Source organism: Falco naumanni, chromosome 12 (assembly GCF_017639655.2).
Source record: "Falco naumanni isolate bFalNau1 chromosome 12, bFalNau1.pat, whole genome shotgun sequence".
Taxonomy (NCBI): domain Eukaryota; kingdom Metazoa; phylum Chordata; class Aves; order Falconiformes; family Falconidae; genus Falco; species Falco naumanni.
The window spans coordinates 4,672,426-4,690,351 of record NC_054065.1 but is presented as its reverse complement, the minus strand read 5'-3'; the positions used below and the strand labels follow the sequence as shown (position 1 = coordinate 4,690,351).

Sequence of the window (17,926 nt, the reverse complement as noted above, 5' to 3'; positions counted from 1 at the left end):
GATTAAAATGCTTCTAGGACTTTACCCGGTCCTCTTATAGACAGGCATTCTGTGACCTACTTGGAAAACACATAAACTGTAGTTTTCCTCTGTATAGTTTTATTTACAATAATGAACAAAGCGCAAGCTTAGTACTTGCCTTTCCTAAGTGCAGTTCATAAACATCAAGTTATATCACAAATGGCATAGCTTCCGCTCTCTTCCCTGCAGTCTCATGGAATGCCTGTGGAAACTAATGTCAAAAGTGCTTGAATTTCATTTCCTGAAAGTTGGTTTTTTTTTTTTTTTTTGAGAGATACAGATTGTCAGTGAATTTAAATGAAAAGTCTAGGGAGAAGGTGATGGAATCTAGAGATCATCAAGCCCAATATATTTTGCAGATTTCCAGTGTGAGAAAGATTTAGAGGCTATTAAATTAGACTAGCTCCTCCCTTTACTTTTTCATTCTTTTCTTGTCCTCCCTCACCCAACACAGACTTGTAGAGAATATCAAGTTCTTTAAATGGCTTTTGCTATCCCAATTACTAAATCTGCGGAAAAACAGCTAATACATGTTATTAGCAAGATGAGTGTTCTTACTGTGAAGGCCTGTATGACTTAGATACCTAATTTGTAAAACCATTTTTGTACTGCTACTTCCATGTTAGAGTAAGCATACCTATACTTAGATCATAATGCATGTTTTTCACTCTCACTGTTTGCTTCAGGATGAAGAGGAAAATTTTTCTACAACCTTTTGAAGAACTTCTTTTACAAGAAAATTTGAGCATACCTTTACTGAAAATTGAGTTATTGATGAGTTGCCTGAATTGTAGTTTTATTGTCTAGTAATAGTTATACAATAATTTGCAAATTGCTTTATGAAAAGATACTTTTGAATTACGAAAAATACAGATGATTTGAAATTGAAATCTATATGGAAGAAATTTTAACATAGCTAGAAACTGAAAGGAAGCCACATTAAAAAATATTGAAAATTATACTTTAAATCCTCTAGTAAAATGTCCAGGTTGCCGTGGTGATTTGGGACAACTTGGAACTCAATGAATTTTTATGAATTTGAGTGTATCTGAAATTTCTCAAGGTTATAGGGCTTCTGATAATTATTAAATTAAAATGGGGTAAATGACAATACACAGACTTAAATCATAGGTTGATTTATCCATAGGCTGGCAAGGTTTTTTTATTTATATGAAGTTCTGGAATTGCTTGTGAGTTAAGATGTTAGCTCTATTTGAAGGTGAGAAAACTTACCAAGGAGCTGGAAAACCACTGGATGAAAAAAAACTTTCCTGAAACTGAAGTGTTGAGGAAATAAGTCGGGCATCCTTCATTTACACTGAAATTAGTTTTCTTTGGTGAATCCTTGAATCTACTATCCCAAATGTATTTCTTAGTGTATGAAAGAACAAAATACTTGGTGCTGGTAATAACTTTGTCATTTTAAAAGGCAGTATATTTAGTGATTGGTGTGCCCTCAGCAAAACATTCTGGGAGGAACAGTTCTCGCTGGGAAACACAAAGGCTGCATTCTACCTTTCACAAGGATCCTCTTGTTTTTTGTCATCCTCAACAAATCCATATCAAATGAATGTTTACCTTCAGAAATCTGAGATGTCATTTTATCACGGTTGAGCTCAACAGTATGATAAAGAGTTTTTTACTGCTGAGAGTACATCTATTAAAAAAAGGCATTCCATGAAAAGAATAATCCATTATTTCTCAGAAGAAAAATGTTGCCAATTAGAGATAGAGAACTGCCATACTTATTTAATAAAATGTGAAGGAACTCACTAAGAGAGTTTTTGTTCTTTCCTGTGGAGTAGCTAAAATGCAAGCAATGACTGGATACAATGTCTAATGGACTTTGTGGCACTAGCAGAAGTGTTTGGTTTAGAGAGACACACTGAAGATTAAGTCCTTTCATGCTAACATTGCCTGGCAGTGTTTATCTGGGATTCATTCTGAAAGCAACAGGTTTAAAAATTCAGTCCCAAGAAGAAATTAAGTGGTCGTGGAACAAAATTGCCTCCATTGACTTATGGCTCATGTGTTAAGGCTTTTGCACCTTATGGAGGACTATATGCAGTGATTTTTTTTTTACAGTTTGTATCTAGAAATGCATCCATTTAGGTCTCCTGCATCTAGTGGATGTATGTTCACTCGTGTGACCAGGTCTGCCTACCTTTTATAGGTGCAAAATGCAAACTATGAGGCTTCCTGCTTATACTTTGGTCACGTAGCAGGAGCACTTCGGCCCGCAGCAAGGGGAAGCAATGTAAAGCCGTAAGAAGGAGGTGGGGGCAAACAGGTTGTAGGTTCATGGCACTTTTTTGCAGGCTGCATTCGGTTTTCACAGTGTGGGTTGGGCACTTACGATTTAAGATCAATGTGTAGTATTGGGTCTGCCAGCTGTCTGACAAAATGGAAGGTACCAGAGCTGTATGGGCAATACCACTGTGGTCACTTGTGCTTGTCAGCATGGAGGCAGGTGGATAAGAGCGTTTTTTAGAGCTGTGTGTGTTGCTAAAAGGAGACCGTTAGCATATATTCAAATGAATAATAAGGTCCCTTAGCTGTAAAATCTGCAAAATCACAGCTCGCATGTCAAAAGGTCTTGTTTTAGATTTTGTTTGACAGAAATGCAAGCCCTCAGTGGGTCTGTAATGCGCATGCTCCAAGTTTGGGTTGGGGTGGGCATCTTTGGTGGGTTGGGGGTGGTGGTTGGATTTTGGTTTTGTTTTGAAATGAGGCTGTAGGAAGTTAAGTAGATCTTGATTTCATGGAAGAGGTCTGGCTTACCTTTTTCATCCCTCTATGAGCAGATACTGCAAAGTCAATTTGACAGGGTATAAGAACTAATTTATCAATAGGCTGTAAGTGATACTATTGGTAAATTTTACCTCACAATCTAGTTATTACTTAAATGTTGGGGACGTTATCTTTTTTGAGCAATATAAGAACATTTGATTCCCCATGTCCTGGAATTAGAATGGAAGAGGTCAGTATAGGAATGGTGTTGAGTAACAGGAATTTTGCTCCTTGAGTTCATCCATAGGGATCAGGCAATTCAAAACAATTGATGAACTGGCAATGTGCCCTGGAAAAGCGAATCCTGTTTGGAAGACCTACAAAGGCAGTCTCTTTGTACTTAAAGAATCTTCTTTTCTTACAGCGGATGATAAAGGTTGGCAATCCTGGAATTTTAATAGTGACCATAAACATGACACATACAGTACTGGTAAAAATAATTCTTCCTGTAGTCCTCTAAGACGTCCCCTCCCTCCCATCCACTCCTGCTTGTGAAACAGAGGGCTTTTATTCCAGGGCCATTTAAAACTACAGGCTGTTCTTTAAATACTGTGATGTCCTCTAATTGCTTCTGGTGCCAAAATCTGGATAAACAAACATTTACTTGAAAGGAAGGAATAAAAAGGAGCTTATGCACTAGTTTCCAGACAGGGCAGTCCTTTCTGGAAGTTCAACTTTTGTTTTGGAAAATTCAGTTTCCTTGTGCTCTCCTGTTTGAATGTTTGCTTATGGACTGGCAGTGGGTAGAGTTCCCCATTCTTATGGGTGAAAGAAAATGAGAATTTTGAAGTATCTGTATGCTGCATATGTGTGAGTTTGACTGTGTAAAACATAGGGTTTTTAAAGCTATGTGAGTTGCTATTTATGCAAGAGAATCTAAAAATACTTATGTTACTTTCTTTAAAAAATAGTTCTGGAATTTCACGATGAATTCAGGTTAAATAGCACTGTTTATCAAAATCTTACCTGTGAGGTCTTCAAAAGTGGTCTGCAGGTGGTCTGTTGAGCTCTATTAACTAATAAAATAGGTAGAGTTGTTGGCTACAGGTTTGCTAATGAACCAGAGGGGTGAGTGGGAAATGTTGGTATTTGGCATTAGCCTTCCAGCTACAGAAAAAATGCGGAAATCTTTTGCTTCCTACCTGAATGAACAAATGTTGAGTATGCTTTGCGTTCAAAAAAGTTTTCGTGTGCTTACTACAATTACAGATCTTATTTTGAAAAAACATGCTGTGCTAGGGAAGAGCACAGCATATACATTATAGACCGATAATTTTACATATGTCCACTCTTTTTTTCATCTCTAGATCAATTGCAAAAGAGCTTGCAGACTGGCTTATCAGCAACAATGTAGTTGAGCACATTTTTGGACCAAATTTACATATTGAGGTTTGTATGAAATTACTATTTTTAGTATAAACATGGGGGTGTAACTTCTAGTAAATCTTTCCTCAATATGTTCTCATTTTACAGATCATCAAACAGTGCCAAGTGATTCTGAATTTTCTTGCAGCTGAAGGGAGACTTAGTACTCAACATATAGACTGTATTTGGGCTGCAGCACAGGTATATATAACAATTTTATAATTGCAGGAGTGATTAAAACCCCACAAAATAGAAAATGGCAAGTTGATTTTGTTTTACATTCTTAAAGTTAAGTTTTTTACTTTTTCTGTCTGTCTGAGTGTTTTGCTGACCAAAATTTCAAGTTAGGTAATTGCCACAGTTACTGGTTTTTATTAGATGCAAAAATTCACCTATGCTACTTTCATACAAGGAAAACCTGAAGTTGTATAGCAAGGATATAGTGTTTTCACTAAGAATGGTGATGAAGATTGTAGGGTAGATATAATACTTTTACTGTCGTGCTAAATTGCCTTGCTGCGATGTATTGTAGCTTCCATTTCTGGTACTCCTGGTGGGAACAATCAGGTGAAAATTGTGACAATGAAGTTCACAGCTGTGCCATGGTGCTGGTGTTACAGTCTATAGAAGGCACTGAGATTTTATTTTTTGCTTGGTAAACGTGGAAACTCTGATAGGTTTTTTTCCTTTGGAAAGATATATTTGTTTGCTAATTTTAATGGATTGCTAGGCTTTTTATTTTAGGTTGTGAAATTTATTATTTAGGGGATTTGAATACAGTAGACACCATGATTTCCTGTTGTGGAAACTGTTTTTCCATGGTTTCAGTCTGCTTTTGTTAAACAAACAAACAAACAAAAACCAAGCACCAGAAAACCCCCTCAAGATTTCAGTGTCAATTTTTCTAAAAAATACACTCAAAATGAAGGTCAGAAATAAAATTGATCTTTTTGACAGGAACATACTTTTATGCAAGTTAGAATTTGAAGGGTTGGGGTTTTTTGTGTTCAGTATTTCTCTGTAATTTGTTTCAAATAATGCTGTGTATACATTCTGAAACCTCTGTAGTCCATTGTCATTATAACACGCAGCTGCTATGTAGTAAATGCTCATTATAACAGCATTCACTCTACTAGGCTCCAACAAATTTCTGTATCAGAGTAATTAATGATTACTTACTTCACATACCTTTTTAAAGCAATATTTTAGCTCTCTTGATTGCACACACATAGTAACTAACACTAGCGTTACACCTCTGGATTTTAATTATCTTTTATAGTATTTTAAGAACTTAATATATTACCCAAATGTGATAAGTCTTCCACAGTTCACATGTTCATTTTGACACCCCGATATTTTCAGAATATACGTGTTCGATTGTATGTCCTGATTACTTCCTGTAAAAGGTTTAAACCTCTAATGTTATTTAAAAGGCTGACACATTTAGACTGTAAGAAGAGAAGGCCTTAAAGAATCCATCTTCCACTTTTTAAACTTTTTGACAAAAATTTATCTTCTCTGAGTAGAGGCAGATATCTCAACATGTTTAAATGCATCCCTCTATAGAACCCGCATCATTACATTTAAATCCTGTGAAGGATGGCCTGTACCTCATAAACTGCTGACACAGATATTTTATATGCCAAGAAGGCAAAATAAAATAAATAATGAAAAAAAACACCTTTTGAGGTGCCTGTGTGGCAACCAACATTAAGAATGTTTTTTCTAGAAGCTTCCTGTAACCATTATTTTATTTTTTTGAATATAAACATCCTTACAAACGTAATGAAACCCTTTGAGTGACTATGAAAAGCAGCATTTAACCTAAGAGGTAAGCATCTAGGAGCACTGTAACTTCAATGTGTAAATAGAGTAGTTAGCTAAATACATTGTCATATTTTTTGACATCCATTACTGGAAGGAAAACAGAATTATAAGTAATCCTCACACAGTTCACACAGTCTGTTCTCTCAGTCTCATATTAGTCTGTAATGTCTTTATTTGTATTTACCACTGCCTAATAAGGTAATCACTGCAAATATTACTTCCCTCAGGATTTAGCATATACACTAATATTTTATAAGTTACAGTTAAGTTAAAATACCACATGAACTTCCAGTTCTTTTCACCAAATCTCTTGGAACTGGAAATAAGGAAGATGTTGTTACAGTTGATTTCACTAAACTTTATATACTTCGCAGTGTGAAAATGAAGTTAAGGCAAAATGTCAAGTCTGATGTAATTTGGAATTACTGGACAAGTGTTTATGAGAATTTGTGCAAAGGTGGTGTTTAATTGCTCAAATTTTATCAATTTTTGACATTTTTTTTAGAAATTTATTTTGCTGTTACCTTCTCCGTTTATTTCTACTTTGTAGCTAAAGCATTGCAGTCGTTACATACATGACTTGTTTCCTTCTTTGATCAAAAACCTGGACCCTGTCCCACTTAGACATCTTCTTAACCTAGTCTCAACTCTTCATCCAAGTGCTCACACCGAACAGGTAAAGAGGAGCCAAACAAAATCACTGTAATGAGAAAAGAAATTATGTTAGTATATTAATCAAGCATTATGGATTTGTCTTTGTTTTTCTAAAGGAATGCATGTAAAAATAATATTCAGTAATGCATGAAGAGGACATTATGTGAGTAAAGTTGTAATATTTCTTCAAGTAGGCCTTTTCTGGCTTTTGAATTATAATCTTTTTCAGAGATTTTTGAGGACTACATAACCACTGATAGAAGATTTTAACTTCATGTCTGAAGTTAAAAAGTGTTTCACACAACATTACTTTGTGCATTCATTTATTTTGGTTAGTTTATTTTGGTGAAGTATAGTATTGGCCTATAGAAGGGTTAACAGTCGATCTTTGCATACAAAACCTACTGCTTCTTAATGGCACTGTTACCTGGTTTTGTTTCTAGACCTTGTATTTGGCATCAATGCTTATAAAAGCACTGTGGAATAATGCACTAGCAGCTAAGGCTCAGCTGTCAAAACAAAGCTCTTTTGCATCTTTACTGAGTACCAATCTACCCATGGGAAACAAAAAAGGTATGTGGTTTTCCAATAGATCAGGTAGTTACATTTTTAATTTTCGTAGTCTCCTTGTTGACTTTGGACAAAAAGGATGTATAGAACTTTTTACTTGGAAGTATTTTTAAAAAGTGTCATGCTGGCATATTTTTCAAGCACAAGTTGAGGGTAAAGACAAAAGCATTACAACTTTGTGAGTGCCTTTGGAAAGCTTTTTCAGATCAGTTCTGTTTGTGTATCTAAATAGTATGTGGAGGTTTTTTGTGGGTTTTTTTGTTGTTTTGTTTTTTTAAATTCAGAGGATGGTCCATAACTCATCACTTAACTATTCTAGTTCTGCTGAACATCTGTAACTTACATAGCTACATAAAATCTTACAAGAGCTTACCTTATTTTTTTACCTAGTTTCTGACATTACATGCTATTTCTGGGTTGGTGGGATTTTTTGTTGTGGTGGGGTTTTTTTTTGTTTTTACTTGACTGTATATTTCCCCACACTCATTACTAAAGGTGCTACCAAGCCATTCTGCTGTAGTTTCCCTTTCTTTTCCTACTCTTGATTTTTATGAATCGTGGATAAAAACTATATGCTGACAAAAAGATTCTTAGTCACTTATTTTTCCATCCTGCTTTTTTCCTCCAGAAGAAGAGGAGCTCAGAAGAGCAGCCCCTTCACCTTGTAAGTACACTTTTATAAGTACACCACAGGCTGATAATGTTTGATACTACAGTGTTTTTTTCTACAGCTATTGAATTTGAATAGAAGAACTAGTAAAAGTTTGAAATTACATTTTTATGAGAAGTCAAATGAAAATAATATTTCATGTAGCACCTAGGAAATTCAAGTAGGCGTGCTATATATGGCAAGAAGAGACATAAGAATACAAATTTTGTAGTTAAATGCTCAGTGCTTTAAAAATAATTTTTAGTGTTTAGGTACACAGATTGAGTTACATCCCTTGTTCAGCTGTTTGCAGGAAGAATGCTGTTGAGTTCAACATTTGAGGCAGATTTATGTGATGCTGTTATATTCCAATTAACACATATCACAAAGTAACTGGGAAATGTGGTTTTGAACTAGGGTCACCAGCAGCAAGCCCTCAAAGTAGTGACAACAGTGACACCCATCAGAGTGGAGGCAGTGATATTGAAATGGAGGAACAGCTTATTAACAGAACAAAACATGTACAGCAGCGTCTTTCAGATACAGAGGTAAGAGTGTAAATCTTAGTCTGTGAATGTTGTTACTGAGTTCCCTATTACTAACAATGGAAATAATTTTTTTCCATAATTGTTTCAAGACCTGAACAGGTGCATAGCAGGTATGTTTACCTGCAGCAAGATAGTGGATAGCTGGAATCTTTACTTATATTCTGTGCAGTTCACGTAGAATATATTGTACCTTGCCTGTGAACAAGTGCGCTACAAAAAAACACCTCAAACAAACGGCTTGTGGCATTTAAATTGTATTTCAGTTAGATTAATCCTTAGTAAGGGATTGCATGACATACTGTTCACGTGTCACACTGTGACTCTGTGTAGGTGCAAACCCTGAAGATAAACCTTCTTACGAATAAGATAATTCAAAAATTAATTCTTAAATCTGAATCTTTCTCAGAGCATTTTGTCATTGGCACCCAAATTGAGAAAGAACGAATGAAAACTGGTAGATTTGGCATGTTTGAGAATGGTGTTTGAATGATGAAATTGATCATGTATTTTCAGTGGTGTTTTATTTTTCCACCAATCTTAAAAAAATAATAATTATTATTACAGGAATCCATGCAAGGAAGCTCTGATGAGACAGCCAACAGTGGTGAGGATGGCAGTAGTGGTCCCGGTAGTAGCAGTGGCCACAGTGATGGATCTAGCAATGAAGCCAACTCCAGTCATGCAAGCCAGTCTGCTGGAAGCCCTGGCAGCGAGGTGCAGTCTGAAGACATTGCAGATATTGAAGCTCTCAAAGAGGAGGAGGATGAAGAGGAAGAAGATAGGAGTCATAATCCCCAGAAGAGCAGTAGGAGCACAGATCTGCGAAGCAGAAAACTGGAATCACAAGCAGGCATTTGTCTGGGAGATTCACAAGGGGCATCGGAGAGGAGTGGTGCAAATAATGGGGCAGGAAAGGACCATGTTTTTAACAGTGACTCTGTGACACCGGTGGATAACCGAATTAGAATGCTAGATGCTTGTTCTCACACTGAGGATGCAGAGCATGATATGACAGGGGAAATGAGCGCTGCTCACATTTCACAAGGGTCTCAAGATTCTTGTATAACTCATACAGGGGACTTCCTTGGGGAAACTATTGGAAATGAATTATTTAACTGTCGACAGTTCATTGGGCCACAGCATCATCACCATCACCACCACCATCACCACCACCATGATGGGTAGGTGGCTAGATGTTTCTTCAGAAATAAAAGTGGTAGCAAAATATTCCATTTGGGCAGAAATTTTTATGGACATTTTGCTATATTTAGGATAATTTTGTCTAGCAGACATGATAGTTACAGCAGATAGTTGCACAGTCATCTGTTTTGTTAACATTTGATTAAAGTTTTTTGTTAAGGTTTTGTGTTGAATAAATAAGACAACATTTAATAAAATGTTAAAATTAGTTTGGAAAATGGTGTATTTAGTTAACATTAAAGAAGTCAACACAGTTGTCATGATAGTGAGACCTTCAATTTATCTGTAATTGTTTTTCAAATTCATGTGAAGATCTGCTCTGTTCAGACAGATGATTCATCCTGACTTTAGCTTTAGGGAGATGTCTGCTCACTTATAGTCTGCTATAAACAGCTTTCTCTTTGATACTGTCCATTCTAATATTCTTCTTTTACAGGCATATGGTCGATGATATGCTAAGTGCAGATGATGTCAGTTGCAGTAGTTCCCAAGTCAGTGCAAAATCAGAGAAAAATATGGCTGATTTTGATGGGGAGGAGTCTGGCTGTGAAGAAGAGCTTGTACAGATTAATTCACATGCTGAGCTAACATCTCATCTCCAGCAGCACCTTCCTAACCTTGCCTCTATCTATCATGAACATCTTAGTCAAGGTAAGAGTGATAAAAAGAAATCAGAAAAACATTGTACTTCTGACTTGGTTTTACGTAATTTTGAATTAGTATCCGATAACTAAAGTAATCAAATTATATTAACCATATATGTGTATTTGCCCAAAGAAACCACAGCGACTGCTGACATTCTACCGTTTCTCCAAGAGATTCATTTTTATATCACTTAAGTTTAGCTGTATTTACCTTTTTTAAATTTCAGGTACACCCCCCATTTCTACTGAAGCTTGTAAGGCAAGTTAAAACAAATAAAGGCACTAAAGAGCCTAGCAAATGTTTTTTTCTAGTAAGTTATTAAAGTAAAAAGAAAGGTGATACTGAAATGTGAGATTATTTTTTTTTTCTCTCTGAAACCTTATGCGATTTTCTTCTGGTGGGTGCATCTTACTGTGATTCTGTACATTTGTCATATTAAATGAATTAACCACAGTGGGCTGTACAGAGGATAATTTTGGAAAAATGAGTTAAAGTATAACTTGATAACTTAGGGAGCTTGCCTTAAAGAGCATTTTTTGCTATTTCGTCTTACGCTACCAAATCTTCTAGTTTACTTCAGGGTCCAGTTTAAGATACTACTAGAACACTTCTCAAGAATTATGTCACCTTTCCATGTGCTATTGTAGCAGCTTCGTTTTTGTTTTATCCCCCTTTTAAATATAAGGGAGGATATGGTTGGTGAAGGTTTGACATTTTTCTTCACTGGTCTGGCAGAACCAAGTTTGCTATCTTCCAGCAGATGGTAAAACCATTACTGTTTATTTCTTTTCCTGAAACACAGTTGAGTAAGAAGTCTTTTTTTCTTTAGGCTTAACTGAATTATAATTTCAGTCTGACATTGAAAATCTGGAAGGATCTTTTTTGTACACTATGGAGTTGAGTAAACTACTAAAACTTTGTAGTTAAAACATGCTATAAATCAGCATATTTTTTCAGTATTTTCCATAGATATTGCACATCTTACCGAAGATCCAAATTATTGTTTGAGCATGAGGCCTTCAATGCAGATTATTTTTGACACCCCTAGTTTGCACATGCAAATAATTACAGTGTTCTGCATGCAGTCTAAATTTTCTACTTGACTTTGCTCTTAATAGTATCCAGTAGTAGATAAATGAATGGTACCAGCTGTGGAAAGAAGGAAAATGTCTATCAGTGTTTATGAAAACATGATGAGTTTCTAAAGTCATGCATTTTGATACTCTTTACTGTATATAAAAAATGGTGTTTGTTTTTCCTGACTTTTAGTTAGATAAAGGAGATCATGCACTGTGAGGGGAATTTATTGCAATGTGCTTCTTTCTTGCTTTCCAACCATGGTAGTTGCAAAGATACTTCCCTTCGGACCACAGCACCACAGAAAGACTTAAGAAATATTTTAATTATACTATGAATTAAATCTAATTAAATGAAAAAGCAATTGCACCTGCACCTGCAGTTCTTAAGTAAAGTTTTTATTGTGCATTGTCATTAGCCAAAACCAGTATAAATATTGGCTTAACTGCCCTGTTGACTTCTTGTATGGTCATAATAGTTTGTCTTCTTTTAAGAACCCATATGTGGAAAAAGGCTGCAATTACAGTGTTGTTGTTTGCACTTTACAATAGCCAGGTTTACAAATAAAGCCTCTTGTTGTCTGTGCACTTAGGAAATAATGTTCAGATTAGGTAGTTCCTTCTATTTATTCAATAACGGTCTTTATATTTTGTTCAGGACCAGCAGTTCATAAACACCAATATAATAGCAATGCGGTGACGGACATTAATTTGGATAATGTTTGTAAGAAAGGAAATACCCTTTTGTGGGATCTGGTCCAGGATGAAGATGCAGTAAGTTGAATACCAGAAAAGAATATTTTTTTAAAGAAAATAAATACATACTATTCAGTGACCTTTCTTTCTACTTGCTGTAGATTCATCTCTCTGAAGGGTTAATAAATGAAGCAGAGAAGCTGCTCTGTTCTTTAGTATGCTGGTTCACTGACAGACAGATTCGAATGAGATTTATTGAAGGCTGCTTAGAAAATTTAGCAAACAACAGGTAACTTAAATCATAAGTCATCTCTTTTTATATGTATCTGTTTTTGGAACATAAAGGAAATCCAGGTTGACTATAATGGTTGTTTCATTTTACAGGAACACAAGTTAAACTAGACAAAAACAGAAGTATAAGAATAGTTTTCAAGGTGTTATGGATGTATCTGATACTTGATTTTTCTATTCTATCAGTGTCGTGAATTTCTCATCTTGCTGATTTGTCTGTTCTCCCTTCTGCCAGAGGTTACTGCCTTCCTAACATTTGGTAAAATCGGGTCCACACCTTGGCCAGTTGAGTGCAAGGTCAAAGGACCTTAGCATAAGCATTTTGAACTAAATATTTAGAATTTATGTGCAAGTGGCTGAGGAACAGATGAGTTCTTTTCCACCAGGTCTGTTGTGGGGTCTGGATTCTGTGGAGAAGCAGCTGGAGGTAGAAGTAATACCTTGACCTCAGATAACTTGTTTCAATACCAGCCAGAGCTGTGAGATTGTACAGTTTCAAGACTGGCAAAAGTGGAATTTATTTTGTTGATAGAACTAATCAACTGGTGGACATTGCCTGCAGTGTTACCTTTTTGCTAAGAATTGTATTTGTGAGATGTTACAAGTATACTGAGACAATAATTAATTATAGAAATGTGAAGATACTTATCACTGATAAGAAATTTCCGTTATGTGGCATTTATGCACTTCTTGAGTTTGCCTAGATAGTTGTCATACAATACACACCTACTTGTGTCTACAGTGAGTTTGAGGCAGATTTCTGCTGTCATCTGTTTGTAGAAAAAATGTACTCATTTTGCTGAAATTTCACAAGACAAATTTTATGAAACTCAAAAATAAGAATTTACCTTTTAAAATTTAAAATTTTTTAAATAAGAAGAATGTATACTGTTTTATTTTTATACTTGTCCAGCAGCTGTGCAACCAAGGTATTACATGTAAAGAATTTGAAGTATGTGTAGTTCAGATTCAGAAAACTGATTGGCTGACATCATGGTAAATTCGATTGCACTTAGGTGTTTACAGCCCCATCAGCCTATTGGCTCACTGAACCTGAGCTTCTCAAAGTAATTTTGAAATTGACAATTTTAATTTTGTAACAATCATATATATACTGTCATCATTTCTCTCTTTCTCCTTTAGATCAGTAGTAGTTTCACTTCGTCTTCTTCCAAAGCTGTTTGGTACTTTTCAGCAATTTGGGAGCAGTTATGATACACATTGGATAACAATGTAAGTAGCCCCCTGTCCCCAGCAGCCTAAACCAAGAGACTTGATGACGTTTAGGGGGCTGCTGCAAGGCTTGCTCCTTCGCTGTGGTCCAGACCAATAATGACTATGGTCATCATCTGTCTGTTGTCTGGTCTAGATACATAAGCCTGTCTAATCACTTAGGCCTGGATTTCTTCATAATACACACTACTGTTGTAACTGAGCTGTAGACTGAATATTTTTTTTGAACACCCACCCCACTCCACCCTCCCTGCTTTAATCCCCAAAAACTTGCAGACAGTACTAGACATCCACTAGTAGTATATTGTAAAATGTTGTAGTAACTTGATGTTACATCATTCTGTTCTGATGTTATATCGAATGCTTCTCAGTAATAATAAAATTGGTTTGTAAGAAAACCATTGAAATGTGAAGATACATAGTCTAGCATGCCTTACTAGAACAGACTATATAACTAGCTGGGCTAACTACAGAGAATGGACTACTGGAACTTCTGGCAAGGATTGCGGTGACTATCAGCAATTTTTCTTGGCCTTTTTACACATGACATGTTTAAATATATGACCAGTTCTGGGGTTTGGCTTAGACTTCTTCTGAATTAGGGCCTTTAGGGACGTTTTTCATGGTCTCAGAAGGGAGTGTTCTGTCAGTCCCGTTCCTGAAAATAACAACACTGTGGAGCTTTGTGGATGACAGGGAAGAAGAGAGTACTGTACTAGAAAATACTCCTGAATTCATGGTAGATGGAAAAATTGAATGTTTGCTTTGATTTGATGTGTGTGCAGTTTTCCTATAATAGCTGTCTAATTTCTGTAGCTTTTCTGATCATTTTAAGCAAACCATAATAACTTTCTGCCCTTTAAATTGTTACAGGTGGGCAGAAAAGGAACTTAATATGATGAAACTTTTCTTTGATAATTTGGTACACTACATTCAGGCAGTCAGGGAAGGACGACATAAACACGCATTGTAAGTACACAACTGACTTTGAGTGTTTGATATTTTACATTTAAAATGTTTATTTTCTGCTTTTCTTCTGGTGCTTCTGATGTGTTCTTAAAAGTACATACTTTCTATAGGGACATTATACATGCTTAGGGAGACAAAGGTCTGTGAAAACAGTAACATTTTAAATAGCCTCCTTAGAAAAACATGCAACAACTCTCATGTCACTTTTGTTAGACATTATGTTGAGTATTCCTTTACAAATAAAACACAAAGATTTTATGTATTCAAATCAATTTAAAGTGATTTCATGTCATAAAACTATTCAAATGTTTTAGTTTTAAAATCTTGTTATTAACCTTTGCGGTAGGTTTTTTTTTTTCTATTTAACACATTCATCTGCACTTTCCAATATGCATGGTTAAAAATAGGTGTATATACACAAGAAAGAATTTCTAGCTTCCCAATCCTGGAGGAATAACTACTCACATTTTGACAGATGTCAAAGTCAGTATGTAAATATGGGCATCCACAGTTGAAAAATGTTGCTATTTATGGGTCAAATTTTTACTTCATCATACTCCTTTATATTGGACATGGTTCTAGTGAGGAATTACTTCAAAAGCTGTTTGAAAGTGAGATGAATTGCTTTAAACTACGGCAAAATGAAATGCTGTTCAGCTCTTTTGACCTTTAAGCTTCTATCTTACAACTACAGATAAAGTTAAATATATTATGTAAGTTGCAAAAGTACTTTTTGTGAAGGATATATATCAGCAGAGATCAGCAATTCAGAGTAGAAATATCAGTATTTTACAAGTTAGGGAAAAAACTAGGGTCAGATCCTGCAAGGTGCTAATGACAAAATGCTTCGTGGGAACTGGATTGTATGCCAAAAAACCCTCCACTCCCGCCCCTCAAAAAAGCACTTTAGTAATGACTAGTATGTCATTCCACTTGTTTGGTGTGGTTCTGTAGCAGTTCAGAAAGAAACTTGAAAGAAAAAATCATTTATGGTTTTAAGAGGCACGTGTATAAGTGGGAAAAAAAGTTATGACAATAAACACTTAAATAAACTTCTGTTTTTATACAAATTTAAATTTTAGATACAGCCACAGTGCAGAAGTTCAGGTTCGTCTTCAATTCCTGACATGTGTGTTTTCAACTCTAGGATCACCAGATCATTTCAGTAAGTGTTTGAGGTTACCTTATCAGAGAAGCACCTCATAGTAAGGCTCACGTAGTTCTTAATAATCAATGTTAGCTTAAATAAATACGATATTTTAAACATACAATCTTAAATAAACTCTGATATTGTTTCAAAAGAAGGAAGATTTTTTTGATGGAAGCACACAACCAACACTGGAGTTTAGATTCTATTGCAGTTCTGTGGAAACAAATTTTTCTGTTTTCTGTGCTTCAGTTTTTCTAAATATTGGGATTGTAGTAATTACTGAAATGAAGATAATATAGTCTGTATTTGTGGGTTTTGGTTCATGTCCATGATGTTTTCAGAGATCTTCTACTAGAGTGTGCTGTATGTTGTGATACCAAAAAGGAATAATTCTTCATATTTTAATAATACTGGAAATTGGTTCACACTTCTGCGAAAGTAGTATTCTGTATGACAGTTGATCTGTGCAGATGGTTAATCCTTTTCACTCTAAAGGTTAAAAATAGAAGTCTTTTGATGTGGCTGATGGAATTAAAAATTGAACATGATTTTCTGTGGTTTTAGTAACCCTTGGTGGCTTTCCCTTCCACTAATTCTTTTGGCTGCTCTCAAGCCCTTGTGAACTAGGAGCCTTCAGTGTTTTTTCAGCATCAGCTCTGTAGAGACTTTCAGTTGATTGTATCTTGAGGTCATTTGTTAAAATGCTTGAGGTGAGGAGTCCTTTGGGTAGTCTCGTTATAGACAAAGTTGGCATATGGTGTGTGTATGGCTCATCACTGGTCATTAGAGTACAGGAAGGAATGAGAATATCTGTAGCCAAGAGAAAAAACTTGCAACACCATATTTGCTATTGTTGATGGAATAGCTGCAATTCTTTTAAAAGAAATTTGGTGATATCACAAATGTTTATGTGCCAGCTAAGAAAATAAACCTACTGTTCTCTTCAAAGGAGAAGCAATAAAATAGTTACAGAGATATTATTTTCAGCCACAGTCTCAATACCCAGCTGAAAGCTGGACTCTATGCCCAATAACTACTTACGAACTAAGAAGCAACCTGCTGTTTGGTATGAGAGCTCAGGTCAGCCCACGCTACTCATTGGGTTAGTAACAACTGAGAGCACTAATGACCAAAACCTGTAGCTGATTGCCAGCTCTAAAAGGGGAAAAGTCTAATTCCTAATTGGTAGGTGGTGAATATTTCTTTTGTTGTTTCTGAAAACTTCTTGTCCTGACTATTCTGAATTCTATGCATGTATTCTTGGGTTTTGTGGACTGTCACTATAGATTTGATGTTATAAAGGATTAGTTAAAAATACTTCCCTAATTTTAGGGTTGAGTTTAGAACAAGTGGACATACTGTGGCACTGCTTAGTAGAAGATTCCGAATGTTACGATGATGCACTACACTGGTTCTTAAATCAAGTACGAAGTAAAGATCAACATGCTATGGGTATGGAGACTTACAAGCATCTTTTCTTGGAAAAGGTATGTAGAGAGTTAATTGCAACCTTACAATCCTAGTAAAAGTGTTTCTTTTCCATATCAGCACTATTTAACATATTTAAAATTGTGTCTATGAAAAAAACATCTTCAGTAGTCTTGGAGGGCCCCACTTGTCATGAAATGATTTTTCTCTGCTTGGAGGGAAGAGAGGAACGAATTGGTATGAATTCTTTTCACACTAGTTATTTACTTGAGTGTTTCTTTGCAGGTAGCTTCTGTGTTGTATCTGAAGCTATATAGCACTTCAATGTGGAAAAAAAAAAAAGCCACCCAGAACTACTCTTTCCTTTATGATGTATAGCTTACCTGATTAAAAAAAAGACTTTTCTTCTTTTTGGGAGGGGCATATGAATCGCATTAATACATCCACTGAAAATATGAACATGCAGCATCAGAGCTTTTTGCAAGGCATCCCATCCATTCCAACAAATGAAATTTTCAAATCTATCCATTTTGTATAATTAATGTAGTCTAGTTCTTTTTTAAGGCTATGCAGTTTTTTGTCTGGTTTTGTAAACTTATGAGTTTTTTTGAACAGAAACATCGTGTATGCTAATAAATTGCCCTGCTGTTGATAAGTTAAGCAGGTAATGTTACAGTAATTTTTGTTCTGTCTGCACTGTTACAGTCCAAATTGGTGGTAGAGAAAAGAGGTTTGTTGAAGCCAATTATGGTCGATTTTTTTGTATTGTATATAAAATTCAGAGAGTGTGATCTTTTGCAAGAATAAATTTTAG

General features: G+C 35.5%; 1 protein-coding gene across 11 annotated transcripts in view; it reads left to right on the top strand.

Annotated features, from left to right (window-relative positions):
* The window catches only part of USP34 (ubiquitin specific peptidase 34), a 134,369-nt gene that overhangs the window by 47,966 nt on the left and 68,477 nt on the right, over positions 1 to 17,926 (top strand). For 8 of the 11 annotated variants that reach the window (XM_040611622.1, XM_040611618.1, XM_040611616.1 and 5 more), the window contains 14 exons: positions 4,119 to 4,200; positions 4,285 to 4,377; positions 6,554 to 6,679; positions 7,101 to 7,230; positions 7,856 to 7,891; positions 8,294 to 8,424; positions 8,989 to 9,605; positions 10,061 to 10,275; positions 12,004 to 12,119; positions 12,203 to 12,330; positions 13,476 to 13,565; positions 14,439 to 14,534; positions 15,617 to 15,699; positions 17,017 to 17,171. In XM_040611622.1, the coding sequence (XP_040467556.1) occupies positions 4,119 to 4,200; positions 4,285 to 4,377; positions 6,554 to 6,679; positions 7,101 to 7,230; positions 7,856 to 7,891; positions 8,294 to 8,424; positions 8,989 to 9,605; positions 10,061 to 10,275; positions 12,004 to 12,119; positions 12,203 to 12,330; positions 13,476 to 13,565; positions 14,439 to 14,534; positions 15,617 to 15,699; positions 17,017 to 17,171 (2,098 nt within the window). The remainder of the gene's footprint in view (positions 1 to 4,118; positions 4,201 to 4,284; positions 4,378 to 6,553; positions 6,680 to 7,100; positions 7,231 to 7,855; positions 7,892 to 8,293; positions 8,425 to 8,988; positions 9,606 to 10,060; positions 10,276 to 12,003; positions 12,120 to 12,202; positions 12,331 to 13,475; positions 13,566 to 14,438; positions 14,535 to 15,616; positions 15,700 to 17,016; positions 17,172 to 17,926) is intronic. The other 3 variants (XM_040611623.1, XM_040611619.1, XM_040611615.1) reach the window with 1 other exon arrangement.